The 22,268-nt window shown below is 37.1% G+C and overlaps 1 protein-coding gene across 4 annotated transcripts in view; it reads left to right on the top strand.

Annotated features, from left to right (window-relative positions):
• The window catches only part of LOC132145120 (oxidation resistance protein 1-like), a 62,139-nt gene extending 40,936 nt beyond the window's left edge, over window positions 1-21,203 (top strand). Inside the window, exons 8-17 of one of the 4 annotated variants that reach the window (XM_059555863.1) lie at window positions 779-963; window positions 1,223-1,884; window positions 2,976-3,144; window positions 6,468-6,636; window positions 11,741-11,821; window positions 17,117-17,236; window positions 17,511-17,663; window positions 18,041-18,136; window positions 20,349-20,422; window positions 21,064-21,203. In XM_059555863.1, the coding sequence (XP_059411846.1) occupies window positions 779-963; window positions 1,223-1,884; window positions 2,976-3,144; window positions 6,468-6,636; window positions 11,741-11,821; window positions 17,117-17,236; window positions 17,511-17,663; window positions 18,041-18,136; window positions 20,349-20,422; window positions 21,064-21,199 (1,845 nt within the window). In that variant the 3' untranslated portion in view covers window positions 21,200-21,203. Of the gene's footprint in view, window positions 1-778; window positions 964-1,222; window positions 1,885-2,975; window positions 3,145-6,467; window positions 6,637-7,921; window positions 8,321-11,740; window positions 11,822-17,116; window positions 17,237-17,510; window positions 17,672-18,040; window positions 18,139-20,348; window positions 20,423-21,063 lie in introns of those variants that run through there. The other 3 variants (XM_059555864.1, XM_059555866.1, XM_059555867.1) reach the window with 3 other exon arrangements.
• The last annotated feature ends 1,065 nt before the right edge of the window (window positions 21,204-22,268 follow it).

The raw sequence follows: 22,268 nt of genomic DNA, 5'->3' as shown, positions 1-22,268 counted from the left end.
GTCTATTTCAGGCAAGGCCTTGTTTATTTCAGCAGGACAATGCAAAACCACATACTGCAGCTATAACAACAGCATGGCTTCATCGTAGAAGAGTCCGGGTGCTAACCTGGCCTGCCTGCAGTCCAGATCTTTCACCTATAGAGAACATTTGGCGCATCATTAAACGAAAAATACGTCAAAGACGACCACGAACTCTTCAGCAGCTGGAAATCTATATAAGGCAAGAATGGGACCAAATTCCAACAGCAAAACTCCAGCAACTCATAGCCTCAATGCCCAGACGTCTTCAAACTGTTTTGAAAAGAAAAGGAGATGCTACACCATGGTAAACATGCCCCGTCCCAACTATTTTGAGACCTGTAGCAGAAATCAAAATTGAAATGAGCTCATTTTGTGCATAAAATTGTAAACTTTCTCAGTTTAAACATTTGCTACGTTATCTATGTTCTATTGTGAATAAAATATTGGCTCATGTGATTTGAAAGTCTTTTAGTTTTCATTTTATTAAAATGTAAAAAACGTCCCAACTTTTCCGGAATTCGGGTTGTATATATATATATATATATATATATATATATACATATATATATATAGTTTGGGGGGGACCACAAAACACCCACTTAGACAGAGATTGACATGTAATGCAACCAATAATATATATATGCAATGTGCAATAATAAGAACAATATGTTCCTTCTTTGCTCTGATAATCAAACCTGGCCATAGAAGAGTATTGTATAATGGCTATAATCTTCCTCTTCTGTTCTCTGTCTTTCAGGGTATAGTCAGTGGTGTTCTTTTGGTCACCCCAAACAACATCATGTTTGACCCTCATAAGTCAGACCGAATGGTGCAGGAGCGAGGATGTGAGGAGTACGGGATCATGTGCCCGCTGGAGGAGGTGCAGTCTGCAGCCATGTGCAGGGAAATCACCGACATCAGGGTCCGAGATCTAGTGCCACTGTAAGTTGCTCAATGGCCTAAGAGATAGTTCAACCAAAAATTCAATTTGCCATTTGCTCACTCTAAAGCTGGTCTCAACCAAAAAAGAATAGAATATTTTGAAGAATGTTGGTAGCCATAAAGTTGATATAGTCCCCATTGACTTCCATAGTGTGAAAAATAATTGCTATGGAAGTCAATATGAACCAGAAACAACTTAACACTAGAAATGCATGATTAAATGACACGATTCATATTGATTTTTGTTTGGTCAACCAAGAGATCTGGAGTTAAAGCCTTCTGTAACTGAGGGGAGCCATCTCAAGAGGGCGCCTCGTCTCAACACAGCCAATGCAACACACCGAATCCATGAGACGGGCAACGACAGTGCCAGTACAGCCCCTCGTAGTACAGAAGCATCTCTGTCCGAAGACGTTTTTACAGAGTCAGAACTTTCTCCAGTCCGTGATGATGCCCTCGCAACATCTTCTGACGAGCTGCAGCAGATAAAGTCCTCCGGTGCGTCTTCTGAATCGGTGCAAACCATCAACCAGGCTGCCACAGCCACAGAAAAACCCTCAATGGTTGACAAAAAGGATGTAAAAGAAGCTGTACAAAATGCAGAAACTGAGGGAAGAGGATGGAGGGATAGTGGTATCGAGCAGAGTCTGAATACTAGAGATTTATCCAGTGAGCTTGTGTCTGTGAACATAACGAGGGAGCAGCCTGCAGATGAGGCCAAATCACGCACCACATCTGAGTCGCTTTGTTCAGATACTGTGGCTGTTGAGGATTTTGCAAAAGCCCATGAGACACAGAAGAGCATGGAAACTCGGACTATGCAATCAACCAGTGAAATGAAGGAAGGAGAGCAAGGGATGTCCAATGACTTCACACCAGCTGATGAGATTGGAGCAGATGAGGGACAGAGTACAGAGGAAGGTTAGCACACTTGTTAATGTCAACACGAACTTAAATCTGATCCTTTTACTTTGTTGACAAGCTTATTGCCCTGGATTCATAATTTCACATTATTCTCCCCAAAAATTATTTGCATTCTGTTTTAAAAACATGCATGTGTATATTTTTTTGTGATGCATATATACAGTAGTCAATATTTGATGTTGACAAGTGTATATGCATTTATACACATGCATGTTTTGATGACAGAATAACATTTTGGAGAAGATAATCTGAATAAATAGAAAAAAGTTAATTTTAAACATTCTTAAAAAATAGCATTTAACAATTATAATTTAATATATGCATTTTACAGTTAACGTAGTAATATTGTTGCATTTTTATTATGATGTATTTAGATAAAATTGGTGCCAAATGTTTTGAAGCAAGCATTTAAAATCCTTGTTTTTTTTTTTTTTTTGAGTCAGAGAGTAAGAAATACGTCTGTTTAATTTCATCTGTATTTTTTTTTTTTAGTCAATATGTTGAAACAAACATTGTATTGTCTTTTATTATCTCTCTGATTGGTAAAATACCTATAAAAAGAGTTCAACTAAAATTGGTGCCAAAAGAATATAAAATATATTTTTCTTTATAATATGCGTTTTCACTATAAACTGTAAATAAAAAATGCTTGTAAAATGGGTTGTGAATATGTTTCATGTTGACTTTAAGCTTATTTCTCATTGTATTTATCTTTCAAAAGGGTATTGCTTATATAAAAGATATCCAATTCTTGAGGACATAACAGAACGTACAAATATATTGAGGTGTCAGCCTACATATGATCCTGTTGTATCACTGCTGCAGTCTAATAAGGATGAGGCCCTAAAAATAAACTGAAAGATACATTTTCAGTTAGTCATGCTGAATTGGCTGTAGATCCACAGATTTAATTTGATCTGCAGCACACTAACAGCATCGGCTCATTCAATATGACAGCTTATGTGCTGCATCCAGCATATACTCAAATAGAGATGAGTAAAAATAGAATTCAAGATTCAGGTTTTAATTTGACATGTTGAGATAACTGTGAAAAACAGGTGCTTTGTGCTGTTTGTTTCCTGTCCCAGTTGTGCCGGGGCCTAAAGGCAAGCAGAAGTCCAAGTCGCACAAGTTCCTGTGCCTGCGGGTTGGCAGGGCCATGCGGAAGACTTTTGTTTCCCATGCCAGTGCCTCCATGCAGCAGTACGCCCAAAGAGACAGGAAGCACGAGTACTGGTTCGTTGTTCCTTCTGAGAGGTCAGTGCTATTCCCAGTTTGGCTGAACTCCACTTTAAATGTCAGCTTCCTGTCCTGCTAAAATGGAATTGTTTACTGATCCACTGCTCCAGACCCAGGTGTAGTATGTTCTTTACCTAGAGATGCGCAGTGTAGTGACTTTTTACTTTATTAGTGATTCTTGCCAAGATTATAGACTATGCTAAACGTTAGGTATTAGGACAAATATATTTAGCACAATGTGTCATGGATTTTTGTTCTCCGGACATAAATTATGTAACATGATACATAAAATGATGCTGTTTATAGATGTATTAACTTGACAGCACTGAACATTGTTTGATGTAAAAAGTTTAAGAATTACAAAAGTAATTTCTCCACTAGAAATTCCTATTTCTATTAAATATGTAATAATTGATGTATTTTTTTACACTGTTGTTTAAAAGTTTGGTTTCATTAGATTTTTTTAATATAAAAAAATTATAATTTTATTCAGCAAGGATTCATTATATTAATCAAAAGTTACAGTAAAGATACTTATAATCTTACAAAAGTTTCTGTTTTAAATAAATGCTGCTCTTTTGAACTTTATAGTCATCAAAGAATCCTGAAAAAAGTGCGACCGGATCATGTGACACTGAAGACTGGAGTAATGATGCTGAAAATTCACGGGAATAAATTACTTTTAACGTATTCAAATAGAAAGGTGTTATTTTAAATTGTAATAATATTTCACAGTATTATTAACTTGTAAAGACACTTTCAAAAACAATTTAAAAAAGTTAAAATTTTAAACAAAAGTTTAATTTTTTATAAAGTATTAAAATTATTATTTTTTTAAATGTATGAATAAATGTTTATTTTTATATTTTTTTATTTATTAACTATTATTTTTTTAGCTTTGCATTCATATTTTTTCATGCTGTCTCTGATACTAATAATAAAATTGTTTTTGTTGTTTTACTTGTAAGACCCTTATGTAACTGAACTCTTTTATGATTGGCTAAGCTGTATACATATATGTGATGTCAAACATAAGCAATCAATTTTTAGCAGCTAATGTTTCAATAAATGGTCTCTGTGGCCCGGGCCGGGAGCTCTAGTTTGTTAAAGTGTTTCCACGGCACAACCGTATACCAAGGATAATTTGATTCCTCGTTATATGACTCACAGCAGGAGTTATATGAGCACAGCAGGAGTGTGTTGAGGGTTAGTTTGGGCTCAAACTGGTAAGCATTTACCAACATGAATCTGCTAGGTTATCTGATGTCAATCCTTAGTCTCTGTTTGGAACGAGATCAGTCTGGTGCCACTAGAAATGACTGTGACTAATTACCTGACCTACTAATCTAAATGTTCAAAAGCAAAGCCTAATGTAATCCTTCACAGAATCTGTTACTTTTGTATAATACAGCTATTCAGCCACAGTCAGACAGATTAAGAGAGATTTGCATGCTCCATATGTGCGTTTTCATCTCCAAACTGAATTATGCATGGATCAATGTTTTTTTTTTTTACTTTCTAATCAACGTAATTAGCTAAAACTATATTATCTCTAATAGATGACAGTCTGTAATGTGATTCCATATTTATGAACATGACAGATCATTTCAAATCGAATAGGGCATCTGAAAAATCACTTTGTGCTGCATACATTCTCTCCAAAAGAGTGGCGTGAAAGGCATAATTTCACCCTTTGACTTCTGTTTAGTCTGCTGACACATCCGCTCATCAAGTTATGATGTTTACATACAGTAACTTGTTTTGAATTCCTGATTTTAAGAGTGTATTTGAGAGATCAGTAGTTCACAAATGGTTTTTGACCTCCATCTGGACCTATTAAGCTCACACAAACCGAGTCTGCATTCGTGTCATAGTGGCATCCATGCAAAAGAAGTGTCATTATGTATCAAAGATGTGGCTATGGCAAGGGCAGCACATATAACTGCTCTACTGTTGTCTGACCCAGTTTGGTGGCCAGTCGCATGATCCTTATGAGTATTGACAATGGTCCATTTTGTCATTTCTGAACTGCAAAGGAACATCAGTTTTAGCTGGTGCTTGCCTACAGGTACGTGTGTACTTCTCACAGCCTGTAAGATGTCCCTCATGTCCCCAGGAGTCGCCTGGATCGCATCCAAATCTCTCGATGACCAGGTCATCGTGTGTGTATATGTGCATCAGTGCTATCTGCCAGCAAGACTAGGACAAGGTTTCATCACTGTCAACATGCTGTAATCACCTATACGATGCTGTTGACATAAACCATTATAAATTGAACAGAGCAATCCAGGAAAGTAGTATATCAGACTACGGACATGCATTGTGGTTGATTTTGTTACAGACAGTTAGTATCTGGACCCTATTTTAACTATGCAATTTTCATACAAATAAAGTAGTATTATAATGTATGCCATAAGTTATGGTTCTTACACTTTCTGACCAATGAAATCAAAAGCAATACAAATTTACATTGACTGTAGACATAATATAGACATGTCTGACGTTGACTTTTCCATAAATGGTTTTATCATTTATTTATTTGTTTGTTTGTTTGTTTATTATTAATATTATGTTGATTACATGAACCCTGTTTACAAATTAACTTTATTATTTAATTTAGATAAAACCTAAATGATAAAATTTGCGAAGCATTTAAATTCCATAATATAAAACCTACTCAAAGCAACAGGATATTTAGAAGAAAAAAAAGTAAAAAAAAATAAAATAAAAAAGTAAAGACATTTTGTCCAATTAGTTTTTAATGAATTATACAGTTTTTTTTTTTTTGTAATTAGACGTAGAATTTATGGAAAACCTGGAAACATCGAAAAATTCTACTAAAATCATAATTTAATTTAAATGATACAATTTTAATTATGATATCCAGGCCTGGAAAAGTTATGGAAATAATTAAATATAAATTTAAAATTAAATCAATTAAAAAACCATTAGCAAAAAAAAACAACTAGTAATCACAAATTTGATGGAATTTCATTGGTTGAAAGTATGAGACCCTTAAGACTGATGAATTATGCAGAATACGACCAGTGATATTAATTAGTGCACATATTTTTCGTTCTAGTCTTTTTCCTTACAGTAAATCAGAAATTCTAATTTGATATTTTTTAAGGGAAAAAAACAGCATAACAAACCATTTTAATTATTATTATTTTTTATTATTATTATTGAAATTAATGCACATTATTTAATGGACATGTAGAAACATCTCATTAGAAAGTAGTAGGAGGCCAGTGTTAATGAAGAGCTGGCCTTGAGGAAGTCCCGTTTGTCCTGGACTTGTGTTATTTCTTAAGAAATTTTTGTGTGTGTGTTTCCTGTAGGTCAGACCACCTGTATGCATTCTTTGTCCAGTGGACCCCTGATGTGTTTGGAGAAGGTTTGGGTGGACTGACGCGGGAGCCTGGGTTTGTAGTGGTTAAAAAGAACCAGGACGCTGAAAGCTGGGAGCATGAGAGACCAGTACCTGATATCACATTCAAGGACTGGGAGGTACGAACAACTGCTGTAAGATAAGTCTTAACCTGATTGCCAAAAACATCAGTTAAATGCAAAGCCTAGAATATATATTATGCATTTGATGATGTTTACATATAATTTACTATTTTAATGATTTGTAGTGTGTGTTTATTTGATTCACATATGTTAATTCAGGCATGTGTTTTTAATTTAAATGTTGTGCTGCTTTGATGCTGATGTCTTTGTTGCGATTGTGTTGTCATGTGATCATGAATATGCTTATGTGATGTTTATGTTCTCTCCTGAACACATGAGCCTGTTATTCACAGCAGCACTGGAGCGTGTGTGTGTGTGTGTGTGTGTGTATGTGTGTGTGTGTGTGTGTGTGAGTGTTTGTCCGTTTCTTTCAGAGTTCATATCCTCGTCAGCAGCTTCAACCATGTTTATGCACACATGCTAACATTTAAGTATGAATGCATGCTTGTTCCTGTTGCCAGTCATTGTCAATGTCCATGTAATGTCTCGTTGCAGTGTCTTATTTTCATAATGGCATCTTTTCCCTTCAAAGGATGTGATGAACTGGTATGTTACATATATCCTTTCATTGTAATGTGTGTTTGACTTGGCTGTTACTGTATTGAGTGTACATCTGCAAATGGACACAATCATTTCATCATCCCTCTTAAACCACTTACTCCAGTGAGCAAGACTATCTGACAGATACATGTAGATTATGCTTTTTATTGTTTTAAGGTAATTACTGTAAACAACACTCAGTGAAGAAGATAAAGAAAATATGATAGTTAATTGACCAATAATTTATATCTTCTTGAGATCCAGCAATTAATTTTTGTCTATTTGTCTGCATTTAGGTCCTGGTAGAAGACACCAGTGACCAATTTTATAATGACGAATAATATTAATGCTATATAATTACGAAATATTGTTAAGATAAAATATGAATATATTTTTTTATCATTAACAATACATTTCATATGTGCACAAAAGTGTAAAATATGTCATTTCAAAAATGCAAAACCTATTTGTTTGCTTGGGTCTTTTTATTTTTGACATTTCTATTGGTATTTTAACCTTTCTATTTGTTTATTTTATTTATTTTTATAAATATGTACTTTATTTTATTATTTTGCTGACTTTAAGAGGAATATTTTCAAGGTTGCATAAATGTGCATTTGTATTAAAAATATCTTCCAGATTTGTCGTCTTTTAAAAATATGACTTATTTATCTTATGTTGTACAATATTTCCAGTTACATTTTTTTGTTTGTTTATTATTATTATTATTATTATTATTTTATTTTAACTTTGTTGGATCTCGAGAGGATACTTTCTAGGCTATATAAATGTGCATTCTTAGTAACATATTAACATCTTCTAGATAGCTATTTGACCATTTCTATTTATTTTATAAAATATGACTCAAGCCCTGTGCAGCCTCTTATCTGGGCTGGCCAGAGGGAAGGCCACATGAGTTCATGCTTTTCTGTTGCCCTGCCATCCCATTGGTCCCTCTGGGTTATAAACAGCACAAAGCCTCTAGTTCACTCCTAAGAGTGTCTGTACCTCCGTGGGTCCACGTGGATACTTAATATCGCATATACACCTGCATATCTCGGGACTCTCTGCAGAAGTGATGTTTTTCTCCAGAAGAATTAAGGAGGGATGTCAGCTGACGCCCAAATACAGCTTCGGCCTGGTAAAAAACACATGCCCTGTGGTTGGAATGTTTGTGTGTGGCTGAGCGACATTTGCTCGAGTGCACTTGATATGCACACTGAATAGAATAGTGTGGTTATGCATGCAAGCAGCTGTTGCTTTCTAGGCTTGAAATTGCTGTAATTTAGACATGATGGTAAAGTCTGCAGAAACGTTTTTGCAGTAGCCTAACATACTTATATTTAAGATTGCAGTTGCATACTTTGTAGTAAGTATAGTATTTCCTCACGCGCATAACTCGGTTCTGGTTTAACGCTAAATTATCAAAACGCAACAGCCTCAACGTCGTCGGTAGATTTTCCACATGAATGTTCCCTTATTAAAAGTTTTGCTTTGTTATGTTAAAACAGTTAAACGGGTGGAAATGAACTGAAACTGAGGCATGGTTCCCACTGCGCTCGTTATCTGTTTTGAGCGCAGTGTATTTTCGTATTTTTAACTCGCTCTGCTCTTACGGCTCGAGACGCAGTAAATGTCATGACAGAATATCTTCTTTCGTCTTTGAGCAGCACAGCACGATTGCGTTTATTTTTCTTCTGTCGCGATTATAAATTAAAACGCCGCCTCCGTCATAAAAAGCTCTACAAAGAAAACTGTGCTTGGTTGTTTTTTTGTGAAAGCTGCGAGTGCATGTTAAGAGCATTATCAGTGTTTGCGTAGATTGCACATACAGTATAAAGCATGCTTTCTGCTTTTGGGAGTTAAATCTAGCGGCATTACTAGGGATGGGCTTTAGGATATCATACGTGAGCATGGGCAAATTAACTCTATAAGTGAGAGGAGCAAGGAGTTCTGGGTAATGTGTTTTTCACTACCACATATCTATCAAAATATTCAGTTACAGGAAAAAAAACAAAAACGTGTGGCTATAGATTATAGATGATTTCTGAAGTTGCATTGCTGTTGTGTTAAAGGGATAGTTCACCCAAAAATCAAAATTATGTCATTAATAAAAGAAAAAGAAGAAAAAACAGGTTAATTTGATGAGTTGCAAACATATTATTGCATATTACTGCAAACATGCAAACATTACTTGAATATTTTTTCATATAATATTTTTACTATAATGTATTTTATAGGCATGTACAACAAAAAAGTCATATATATATATATATATATATTAGGCTACATTTTAAATAATAAAAAACAAACAAAACAAAAAATATGCAGCTGTCAATGTGAAATGAATATTAAAGGGATAGTTCACCCAAATAGCAAAATTATGTCATTAATAACTTACCCTCATGTTGTTCCAAACCCGTGAGACCACCATTTATCTTCTGAACACAGTTTAAGATATTTTAGATTTAGTCTGAGAGCTCTCAGTCCCTCCATTGAAGCTTTGTGTACGGTATACTGTCCATGTCCAGAAAGGTAAGAAAAACATCATCAAAGTAGTCCATGTGACATCAGAGGGTCAGTTAGAATTTTTTGAAGCATCGAAATACATTTTGGTCCAAAAATAGCAAAAATTACAACTTTATTCAGCATTGTCTTCTCTTCCGGGTTTTTTGTGAGCGAGTTCAAAACAAAGTAGTTTGTGATATCCGGTTCGCGAATGAATCATTCGATGTAACCGGATCTTTTTGAACCAGGTCATCAAATCGAACTGAATCGTTTTAACCGGTTCGCGTCTCCAATACGCATTAATCCACAAATGACTTAAGTTGGTAACTTTTTTAATGTGGCTGACACTCCCTCTGAGTTCAAACAAACCAATATCCCGGAGTATTTCATGTACTCAAACAGTACACTGACTGAACTGCTGTGAAGAGAGAGATGAACACAGAGCCGAGCCAGATAATTCACGAGTCAAGAACCGTTTCTGTCAGATGCGTCCGATTCGAGAACCGAGGAGCTGATGATACTGCGCATGTGTGATTCAGCGTGAAGCAGACTGACACACAGAGCGCCTGAACCGAACTGATTCTTTTGATGATTGATTCTGAACTGATTCTGTGCTAGTGTTATGAGCGCGGGTAAACCGAAGGCTTTTGTGGATTAATGAGTATTGGAGATGCGAACCGTTTAAAACGATTCAGTTCAATTTGGTGAACTGGTACAAAAAGATCCGGTTACGTCGAATGATTCGTTCACGAACCGGATATCACAAACTGATTTGTTTTGAACTCTCTCTCACAACAGACATGGAAGAGAAGACAATGCTGAATAAAGTCGTAGTTTTTGCTATTTTTGAACCAAAATGTATTTTCGATGCTTCAAAAAATTCTAACTGATCCCTCTGATGTCACATGGACTACTTTGATGATGTTTTTCTTACCTTTCTGGACATGGACAGTAGACCGTTCACACAGCTTCAATGGAGGGACTGAGAGCTCTCAGACTAAATCTAAAATATCTTAAACTGTGTTCCGAAGATACATGGAGGTCTTACGGGTTTGGAACGACCTGAGGGTAAGTTATTAATGACATAATTTTGCTATTTGGGTGAACTATCCCTTTAATATTCATTTCACATTGACAGCTGCATATTTTTTGTTTTGTTTGTTTTTTATTATTTAAAATGTAGCCTAATATATATATATGTATATATATATATATATATATGACATTTTTTGTTGTACATGCCTATAATATACATTATAGTAAAAATATTATATGAAAAAATATTCAAGTAATGTTTGCATGTTTGCAGTAATATGCAATAATATGTTTGCAACTCATCAAATTAACCTGTTTTTTCTTCTTTTTCTTTTGTACATCTGCTTAATATAAAAAAAATCACATTTATGGAATTTTATAATGTACATTTATGTATGTATTTCATCATAAATATAAAAAAACTGTAATTGTGAAATTTTTTTACAGTCTCAAATTACTGTTATTGACTTACTATTTTATGATCAAATAAATGGAGACTCAAAAACATGGTTAACTTAATTATTCTTTGATTTAAATATTATGCAGGCAGACAGCCATAGCGACAGCTGTTCAGTGCTTCAGCTTTGAAAATGCTGTTTTATGTTGTTTAGAGAGAAGCTGGTCTGAGGAAGTTGTTGCAAACGATGTGTGATCCATCTTTGAGACAGTGCTGTTTGATCTGGTCAGGTGAATCCTGTTAGATTAAGCTGATTCATAGCACATGAGACCCAGCAGTTCTGATGCAGCTGTCTGTGGAAACACATGGCTCAAGTGGTATTTAAAGTGCTTTCGCCTGTCATTTAGTTCTTATTTACTGAAGTTTTTATTTTGGTCTTCTCATTTAGGTTGTGCAAAACAAGTAAATGGCTTGAACTTACTAACGTGTCCCTTCCATCTCCAAGTTTGTGAGTTCAAGCTGCAGAGGAACAAACCAGATAACTTTTCTCCCTTCACACATTCATTTTTTGGTTTGTCAGGCAGATTCTCATGCAACACCACTATTCTGTTTGTGCATTAGGTAGTTTCTGTGACCGAGTACTACCGGCGGATAGATGCGCTAAACAGTGAGGACCTGCGCTCGCTCTGCAAACGTCTTCAGGTGCCACATGCTCAGCTCCACACTTGAACCATCACAAAAGCCACGGCATGTCTGCTGATCACTTCAAAATCAAACTCAACAATTATGATACTGTATGAAAATCAACCCAAATCTGATTGGGTTTCACAAGTGGGATTAAAAAATACTCTTCTACTGTTTGATCTGAATCAGAATGCATAATGGCTGTGTTACAGCATTTGTTCCCCTTGATCAGCAGATTGCACTGGTCTTTATGTGGAGTGTGGAATAATAAAACTGGCCCTGAGTTGAGATACAGCCGTTTTTATATGAAATGACACTTAAAAGGCTGATAGAATTTCTACAATAATACTGAATCTGGATATGTCAACTGCCATTTCTATCTGGATGACAGAATGGGTTTTAGATGGCTTGAAAAAGAGGAAGCAATAAATGAAGCAAATGCAGTGTCATGCTGTCCCTCAGAGACCTTTCCAGAAGGGTTTTATCAAGTAAAAGTCTAAAAGTAGTTGCATTTGACTGCAGTGCTTGTTTTGATTTACTCTTCAGACAGCAATCATCACATACTTAAAGTCAACATGACATTACATTTATTGCTATTTACTTTATTTAATACACTTACCTGGTCTTATTGTGCCTGGTTCTTCACTGCATTTAGTGCTTTTCTTTTTACCTTTTTATCAATCAAAATGCAATATTTTTGTTATATTATATTATTATAGCCTATTTTTATTGAAGTATATCATTATTCACTGCCTGATTTAACTAATCAGAATCTAAAATTTTGTAATTTATTGTTATGTTTGTTTTGCATTGTATTATATTATATTATGTAAGTATATTATTATAATAGTTATATATTTTAGTCATTTAGCTTTTATTGCTTGGACTGCTGTTGTATTAATGAATCATTCCACATTGACAGCGGCATATTTCAATGAATTGTTTTAAATTAAAATGTAATTTTGTAATAACATTTACATTACATTTACATTACATTTACATTTAATTAGCAGACGCTTTTATCCAAAGCGACTTACAAATGAGAACAATAGAAGCAGTCAGGTCAACAAGAGAACAACAACAGTATACAAGTGCCATGACAAGTCTCAGTTAGTCTAATATAGAACGCATAGCCAGGTTTTTTTTTTTTTTTTTTTAATAAATGAAAAGACAAGAAAAGTGCTAGTATTAGTTGGTTAAGTGCTGTCGAAAAAGATGAGTCTTTAGATGTTTCTTGAAAATGAGTAAAGATTCAGCTGTACGAATTGAGATTGGGAAGTCATTCCACCAGCTCGGCACAGTCCAGGAAAAGGTCCGTGAGAGTGATTTTGAACTTCTTTGGGATGGCACCACAAGGCGTCGTTCACTTGCAGAGCGCAAACTTCTGGAGGGCACATAAGATTTAACCAGTGAGTTTAGGTATGTTGGTGCCGTGCCAGTGGTCGTCTTGTAGGCTAGCATCAGTACCTTGAATTTGATGCGGGCGGCTACTGGTAGCCAGTGTAACCTGATGAGGAGAGGAGTAACGTGAGCTTTTTTTGGCTCATTGAAGACAACCCTTGCTACTGCATTCTGGATCAATTGCAGAGGCTTGACAGTACATGCAGGAAGGCCCGCATTACAATAGTCCAGTCTGGAGAGAACAAGAGCTTGGAAAAGAAGTTGGGTGGCTTGCTCTGACAGGAAGGGTCTAATCTTCCTAATGTTGTATAAGGCAAACCTGCAGGACCGGGTCATTGTAGCAATGTGGTCTGTGAAGCTTAACTGATGATCCATCACAACTCCTAGGTTTCTGGCTGTCCTCGAAGGAGTAATGGTTGATGAACCCAGCTGTATAGAGAAGTTGTGATGAAGCAATGGGTTAGCTGGGATCACCAGGAGTTCTGTCTTCGTAAGGTTAAGCTGAAGGTGATGGTCATTCATCTAGCTAGAAATGTCACTCAGACAGGCTGAAATGCGAGCAGCTACCGTCGGGTCATCTGGTTGGAATGAGAGGTAGAGTTGGGTGTCATCAGCGTAGCAGTGATAAGAAAAGCCATGCTTCTGAATGACAGATCCTAATGATGTCATGTAGATGGAGAAGAGAAGTGGTCCAAGTACTGAGCCTTGAGGAACCCCAGTAGTAAGGTGTTGTGACTTAGAAACATCACCCCTCCAAGACACACTGAAGGATCTGTCAGAGAGGTAGGACTTAACCCACAGGAGTGCAGTTCCAGAGATGCCCATCTTTCTGAGGGTGGACAGGAGAATCTGGTGATTAATGGTGTCAAAAGCAGCAGACAGGTCCAGTAAGATGAGTACTGAGGATTTTGAAGCTGCTCTTGCTAGTCGCAGGGCTTCAGTAACCGAGAGCAGAGCTGTCTCAGTTGAGTGGCCACTTTTGAAGCCAGATTGGTTGCTGTCCAGGAGGTTGTTCTGTACAAGGAACATAGAAAGCTGGTTGAACACAGCTCACTCAAGTGTCTTTGCAATGAATGGAAGAAGGGATACTGGTCTGTAGTTTTCAAGAAGCGCTGGATTTAGAGATGGTTTCTTGAGCAGTGGGCTTACCCGAGCCTGCTTGAATGCTGAGGGAAATGTTCCAGAGTGAAGAGAGGAGTTGATAATGTGAGTAAGTGAAGGTATGACTGAAGAAGAGATCGCTTGAAGGAGGTGAGTGGGAATCAGATCAAGTGGACAAGTAGTAGGATGATTGGACAGGAGAAGTTTGGAAACGTCCATCTCTGAGAGTGGGGAGAAGGAGGAGAAAGAGTGTGCGTCGGTCATTGTGAAGTTGTCCTCAGTCTGCGGTGTGGAGAATTAGTCACTGATGGTTCTTGTCTTATTTGTGAAGAAAACTGCAAAGTCGTCCGCTGTAAGAGTCGATGGAGGAGGTGGTGGCGGCGGATTGAGAAGAGAAAGTCTTGAAGAGTGTCTGAGCATCACAACAGCTGTTAATTTTGTTGTGGTAGTAGGATGTTTTAGCCGTGAAGACATTTGCAGAGAAGGAAGAGAGGAGAGACTAATACACACTGAGGTCGGTAGAGTTTCTTGATTTCTGCCATCTCCTCTCTGCAGCCCTGAGTTTAGAGCGATGTTCACGGAGAACCTCGGACAGCCAGGGGGCAGATGGGGCGGTGCGTGCTGGTTTAGACAACAGTGGGCAAAAGTTGTCCAAGCAAGATGTTAAAGTGGAGCAAAGAGTGTCCGTAGCGCTGTTCGTGTCCAGAGCTGAAAACTGAGAGAGTGCAGCCAGCGAGGATGAAACGACAGAAGATAGGCGCGATGGAGAGAGTGAGCGTAGGTTCCGTCGAAAGGTGACCTGCGTTGGAGTGTGAGCCGCTTCAGGAGTAAGTGCTAGGTTAGCAGTAATGAGGAAGTGGTCTGAGGTGTGCAGTGGAGCAACTGAAGAGTTTTCCACAGAGCAACAGCGCGTGTAGATGAGGTCCAGTTGGTTGCCTGATTTGTGAGTCGCTGTAGTGATAATTTACTTTAATTTAATTTATATTAGAAATAAATATATTATAATAATTTATATATTTTAATCATTTAGTTTTTATTGCCTGTTGTTTTATTAATTATTTATGGCTATATATTTTGGTATTCTAAAATAATAATTTGCTCCTCCATTTTTTTGCCTGATGTTAACAAGGCATTAAGGGTTCATGTAAACTATGTAGGCGTTGTTAGAAGGTACATGTTGTAGGTACTGCAATCTAATAGTTATTGCCCTCATTTAATGCTTGTCTCAAACTTGTATGCATTATTTCTTGTTGAATATCATGTTTTAGTCTGAAATACATCACATTATCTTAGTAAAATGCTTGTGAATGTCATTTCATGTTGACTTTAAAGGAAAACCCAATCCTGAAAGTGTGTTGATGAGGTCTCACTAACCCTGTTCCCTGCAACATAAAAACAGTGCAAACATCCAAGATTTTGAGGCTTTAATGGATATATTTTTGTAAATCTACATAAAAAAGCAAAACATAAATATAAACTCCAAATTTGATGTTTGTGGATTGTCAATTCTTGACATGTGATCCTTGGATATTTGCCTTGGTTTGCATTGCTGTTGGCAAACTACCCAGTTTTCCTGCTTACCTTTATTACAGTGCTTAACTATGGTTATACTTCTCATTCCTTAACCTGTGAGAGAAGCCCTCCGGTACATTCTCATGCCAGCCAAACCTCACTGATCTCCATCCATCCATCCATCCATCTTTCTCTGTCTACATCAGTTGTGTTGTACCGATGTAGAAGCACACATCACCAGATTTAAAGCTTAATTAGTTTGGCTGATAAATGTGTGTCTCTGTAAGCTTCACTCCTCATGTCCTGTAGTTTGACTTTCTCCTGTATTGAGCTGTACTGCTTTAGATGCTCTCTATGGAAGGGCATGATACCATTTCACAATTTTGCAAATGTTCTCTTACTTTGAAAGTACTGTTTACATGGCATATTTCAGATTACGTAATCTGATACGACTGGTACCAGTTACCTGGAGTCAAGTCCTGAAAAAGGCATGGCAGGGCAGGGAGGTGATAGATTAAAGCAATAAGCCCCAAGAATCTGTGGTTTACAGTAAATTTATAACAGCTAAGAGGTGTTGTTAGGCATGATGTGCCTAAATAATTATCTTGAAAATGTAATTATTGGAATGACAATAACTATATTGTAATAAGTACCATCACAGATATATATAGAATAAATTAATGAGACAAATAAAACAGTCGATAGATAGATAGATAGATAGATAGATAGATAGATAGATAGATAGATAGATAGATAGATAGATAGATAGATAGATAGATAGATAGATAGATAGATAGATAGATAGATAGATAGATAGATAGATAGATCGAACAATAGGCTGGACAAATGATAGAGAGATCGAACAAATGATAGAAAGAACAAATTAATGATATATTGAATGAACAACAAATTAAAGGTCAAACAAAAGATAGAACAAATGAATGACCGATAGTTAGAATTAATCAAGGATAGATGGAACGATATATCGAATTAACAAACGAATGAACAAAAAGTCAACCGATATTTCAAACGATAGAATGAATGGATGCTAGATAGAATGAACTAACATAAAAGATAGCCTGAGTAAATGAAGAATATATAAAAAGGATATATAGAATAAATGATAGATAGAATGAACAAACTGTGCTATTTTAAAGTTTTCTAAAGTAATCTAACCTTAAATATACAGAATTGTCCAGATTTGTGTGCTCTCAGTGTAAGAGAATGTTTGTGAAATTTAGGCATAATAAAATAGTGTGATCCTATTTATCAGCTCTTCTTCTTTCAATCTTGAATCAGATCACAACCAAGGAAGAGGTGAACTCCAAACACATGGTGAAGAGTGACCCAGAACCTGAATCATTCAGGCCCAATCTGAACGAGCCCAGTGTCCTTCTGCAACCTGATCAGATCGAAAAGGCAAGTTATAGTTGATTTTGGGTCCATATCTACAGTATATGTTGACCTTATCATATGTAAACTCTGATGCACCTTAACTTTGGGCTAGCTCTCGCGGGACTGTTGTGGCATTTTCATTATACACTTGTGGCATTTCAGTTGTTGTATAATTGGCTCCCAGAGGCCTTTATTTTTATTATACATTTACAAGTTGCTTCCATGTGCCCTTTCTGTGCTGTCCTGATCTTTTGGGGCTTTTCTTTACTCATTTCTGGCCTGTAACTCCAATCCTCAGCTGGCCAAGCACCTCCCCCCCAGGACGATTGGCTATCCCTGGTCTCTGGCATTCAGCACATCCAAACACGGCATGAGCATCAAGAGCCTGTACCGCGCCATGCAGGCCCAGGACTCCCCAGTACTCATGGTGATCAAGGACAGAGATGGACAGGTATAAGCGTAAGCTTCTGGGTTTTAGCTGAAGTGTGTGGTATAAAAAAAAAAGCCTGTCTATTTTAAAATAGCCAGTCCCAGTCCCTTTTAAAAACCCATTTGTTTTCATTGGCCCATTATCATAATATTCTTACCTATTGAATTTCCTATCTGTGTTTCAATTTTCTGGTTGCATTTTTTATATTACAAAATTGTATGATGTTTCTTGCTGTGAAGCACTTTGGTCCGTAAATAAAGTAAACTTGAAACTTACATAGATTGTTTCTGGAAATATGTATGTGTGGATTGTGAAAATGTCATAGTCTTGTAAAGCATAGCTTTCACAGTAAGAAGTTAATCAAATATTCAAAAAAATCTTTGGCTTATTTTCTGCAGCTGTTTGGAGCTCTCGCTTCAGAGCCATTTAAAGTCAGTGATGGCTTCTATGGCACCGGAGAGACATTCGTTTTCACCTTCTGTCCAGAATTTGAGGTGCGGAATAAATGAATTGATTAAATATACATGTACGTCTTAGATTGAGCAGTAATATATATATATATGGGGGTTACACCGACTAATCGACTTGTCGACTTCAATGCTCTGCCATGACGCTTTAAGCTGGACGTCGACTAGTCGCTGGTCCTATAGAGGGCGCAACAGTATAATAAATGTTTGAAGGACTTCCACATTTACGCACCGTTTCCAAACTGTTAAAATTATAAGTAAATGTATACCTCGAAAGATCCACAAGCCATGTGTGATTATATTACTGGATGCTCGAAACTGAACGGGAGAACGCATATTCTAAACAGCTTATTGTACAGGTAAATTAATCGCTGTTCTAATCTAATGCGCTGCTGCACTGTTAGCGAAAGACCACAGACAGCTCGTACGTCACGAACAGATTGCTTGCGCACAGTATCATTCAGAGTGGAAATGTACGGTCAACACTGTTCTGTGATTTCTCAAATAGCTTAGAAACTGAAAAGTTTAAGCATATATTTGTTGATAACTAAATCCCACAGTGTCACTACTACTAGGGAGACTCTGCCATGTAGAAATAATTCACACACGCAATCGGGCTCACTAATGCATTCCAGTGATGCGCGGGTTGACCCAAAATGAGCGGGTGCCTGCGGTCACCATCAGTTACCCGCGGTTACGAGTCATGCAAAAATATTTTTAATTATATTCGGGTCGTGGTAGGTAGGGTCATTTGAAATAAAGATGCCAATTAAACCTTTGTAATATATATAGTTGGCGCGAATAGAGTGACCACCTGTCCCGCTTTACGTTGTACTGTAGGCCTACAGCAGTTTTACCCTTTGTCTCGCCTTACGCAAATAAAGCATCTGTCCCACTTTTTCATTCGACCCTGCCTAATAATGCACGGATACGTCCATAGGCGTACTGTTAACTTATGTCCAATAGTTCAGAGGAGAGCAATAAAAGCGTTGGTCGATAGGCTGAGTCGTATGTCAATCAAACTGTTGACTGGTGCACGAACGTGCAGTTTTCGGTCAGGTTAAGCAGTCATGGCCAGTGTGGCCACGAAAAAGAGAAGATGCACTTTTAATAGCGAATGAACCGCAACATACTCTTGGTTAAGACCTGTAGATGGCCACAGAAAAAAAGCACATCATCAAGAAACATGCAAATCAGTGCAATCGGTTTTCAATAAACCAAATGACCCACAGGCTGACAAAGTTTCCGCAGCAGAAGTGACGAGCATTTATCATGCCGTACATCACACACATTCATATCGCTCTACCGACTGCAGTGATTTTTCCAGATTCTGAAATAGCTAAGAAAAAAGCTGTAGAAACTTTGGGTGATATTTTGGGTCAGGTAGTGTCTTAATCTTTTAGTCAGTGGGTTTAAAAAGAAATATAGGCAATATATTACAGCTTGAAATGTCTACTTTTAAACGAAAATATTCAAACCAAAATAAATAGGCTACTCTCTGATTATGTAATCCATATGAAATTTGCATTTCTCTCTGCCGTTCATGGCGAGTCCGCATCGTCAACTTCATTTTTGCAGCGACACAGAAAACACCAGCTTATTACTAAACAGTTAAATGTCTCCTTGCTAATTTATACACATTCATAATCATTACTTTAACAATTTCTTTGTGGCAAGCCTTATGTGTGCGGTAATAACGCTTATTATCATGTAGGCTATAGCCTATTTAAGTAATTAAATTAATTTTATTAGACACATTTACTACTTTTAAAAAATGCGGGTCAGGAAGCTGGTCGGGTACAATATTTTCTTTTTCTTTTTTCGCGGTCCGAGTTGTGGGCGGGTTAGTTGAAAACAACGGTTGGGTGCGGGTTGTTTATACATTTGACCCGCGCATCACTGATGAATTCATATGAATGTAATCTTTGCTGTGCTACTTTATCTGTATATGATGAAGAAAGAGCAGACATCTGTGATAAATAAAATGACCCAAAGACAAAATAACTGAAAATCCAGATTTGTTCATTAATGACATCATCAGCGACTAGACGACTTCGACTCGACTTTTATCACATAAAAGTCGACTTTAAAAAATCAGTAGTCATTCAACCCCTAATGTATATATATATATATATATATATATATGTACATAATATGTATATATGTGTGTGTGTGTGTGTGTGTGTGTGTGTGTGTGTGTGTGTGTGTGTCTTGCATTAAACAACTTGAACTTTTCTAGGTCTTCAAATGGACGGGTGACAATATGTTCTTCGTGAAAGGAGATATGGACTCCTTAGCTTTTGGTGGTGGAGGGTATGTAAATAATATGGCATATTTCATTTATCACATGTCAATTCTCCACACAGAAATCTGATCTCATCATCATCCAGTCTGTATGGATTATGAAATGAAGAAACGGAAAAAACTGAGACAGACTCAATCCAGAAAAACTGTGGCAACGTCTCCAAGATACTTCAAGAAACCTTCCTGCAAAGCTACTATGCGCAAGTGCACCTGAGGCAAAAGCTGCTTTAAACGCAAAGGGTGGCCAGACCAAATGTTGATTTAATTGAGTTAATTGATAAAGAAAATCTATTTATTACATTATTCGTGACAGCATCCTCATTTTACAGCATTTTTACACAGGTGCCTAAAACTTTTAACTTGAAGCATCTTGAAAACGCTGCCACTGTTGTTTTGGATTGAGTCTTTCTCAGTTTGTTCTGTTTCTTCATGTCATTCCAGACAGACTGGATGATGGTGAGATCAGATCTCTGTGTGGAGAAATCTCACTGGTTTATTACAATTAATGGCAAAACGAATGGTTGAAAATGTAAACTGATATCCCCTACTGACACAGCAAAACCATTTTTAGTTCATGAAAATACTAGTGCTCTAGTAATTTTGGCCCCCACTGTATAGTATATAAATTAATTCTTATTTTGTACTTTAAGGGGTGAATTCGGGCTGTGGTTGGATGGCGACCTCTATCATGGCAGAACTCACTCGTGTAAGACCTTTGGAAATCCAATGCTCTCAAAAATGGAGGACTTCTATGTGCAGGACATTGAAATATGGGCCTTTGAATAAGACACCACACAATAAAGCGGTTATAAGGCCACATCACTAGACCCCAATAACTAATTGTACACCCTCCACTTGGCTCCTAAGACGCCCTGATAGAGGCAGCATACACTGTCCCTCATTTCTGGAAATGGTCAGCATGGGTGGCTGTTCTTTCCGGTGTCCCAGTGAAACTTTCTTTAACCATTTGCAGCCTGAGGTTCTCTAGTTTTGTGGATAAGGAAGGGCGCTAATGGCTTTATCAGAATGTTGTAGAACTTTCCAAAAGAAATGTAGCTCCAGACCTTCCTTGGAGTCATAAAACAATGTTTTTCAGTCCTACTACTTTCTTCAACTGTAGCATTGCGTCTATTTCAAGCACTTGAAATATCTAACCTCAAAACCCCATTATTTATCAGTGTCTGTGCAGTCACACAGGCTCTATATACACAAAAGCCAATACTTAATGTAATATTCAGTACCGTATTGCTGTAAAAATGTGGAGTAACATGCAAGTTCACATGTGGTGCCCTTTTCATGTTCGTATGCTTTCCTGCAAGTCCTTTGTTTGTCTTTTAGGAAGCCATTTTGGTGGGTGGGGCATCTGAAGGAGTATATATACATATATAAATACATATAGCAATTATATATTTATACCTTTTATTAGTGTACTGTGTACATAACTACTTCCCATATTGCTGTTATGTGTGACAGTGATATGGTTTGCACTACTTTCTTTGTAAATTTGTTCCAGTAAATAAATTTCTATATGCACACGACATTAACGCTAATCCAATGTGAACGTGGAGTTTTCATCAGGTAGCCGGTCTTTTGAGACTGGCTCTTCTTCTCAACGGTAACCTGGGAACCGTATATAAGGTGACCTGGGCGTTCGAGGGTGATGAAATGATTGGTGCAACCAGAGCCCGTCTCTGGGGCTTAAGGATGACTGCTGTCAGCGATCATGAGGAGTTACTGCAACATTTACAAAGAGGCACATTGACACAGAAGTTTTTGGAAAAACTGTGGAAATTGATGGGAAATTGACTCTTTTAGCAGTGTTCAGACTTAAAGTTTTAAGCCAAGAGATGGCATT

This window comes from Carassius carassius, chromosome 8, assembly GCF_963082965.1.
Source record: "Carassius carassius chromosome 8, fCarCar2.1, whole genome shotgun sequence".
NCBI lineage: Eukaryota > Metazoa > Chordata > Actinopteri > Cypriniformes > Cyprinidae > Carassius > Carassius carassius.
This window is presented reverse-complemented; position numbering and strand designations above follow the sequence as displayed.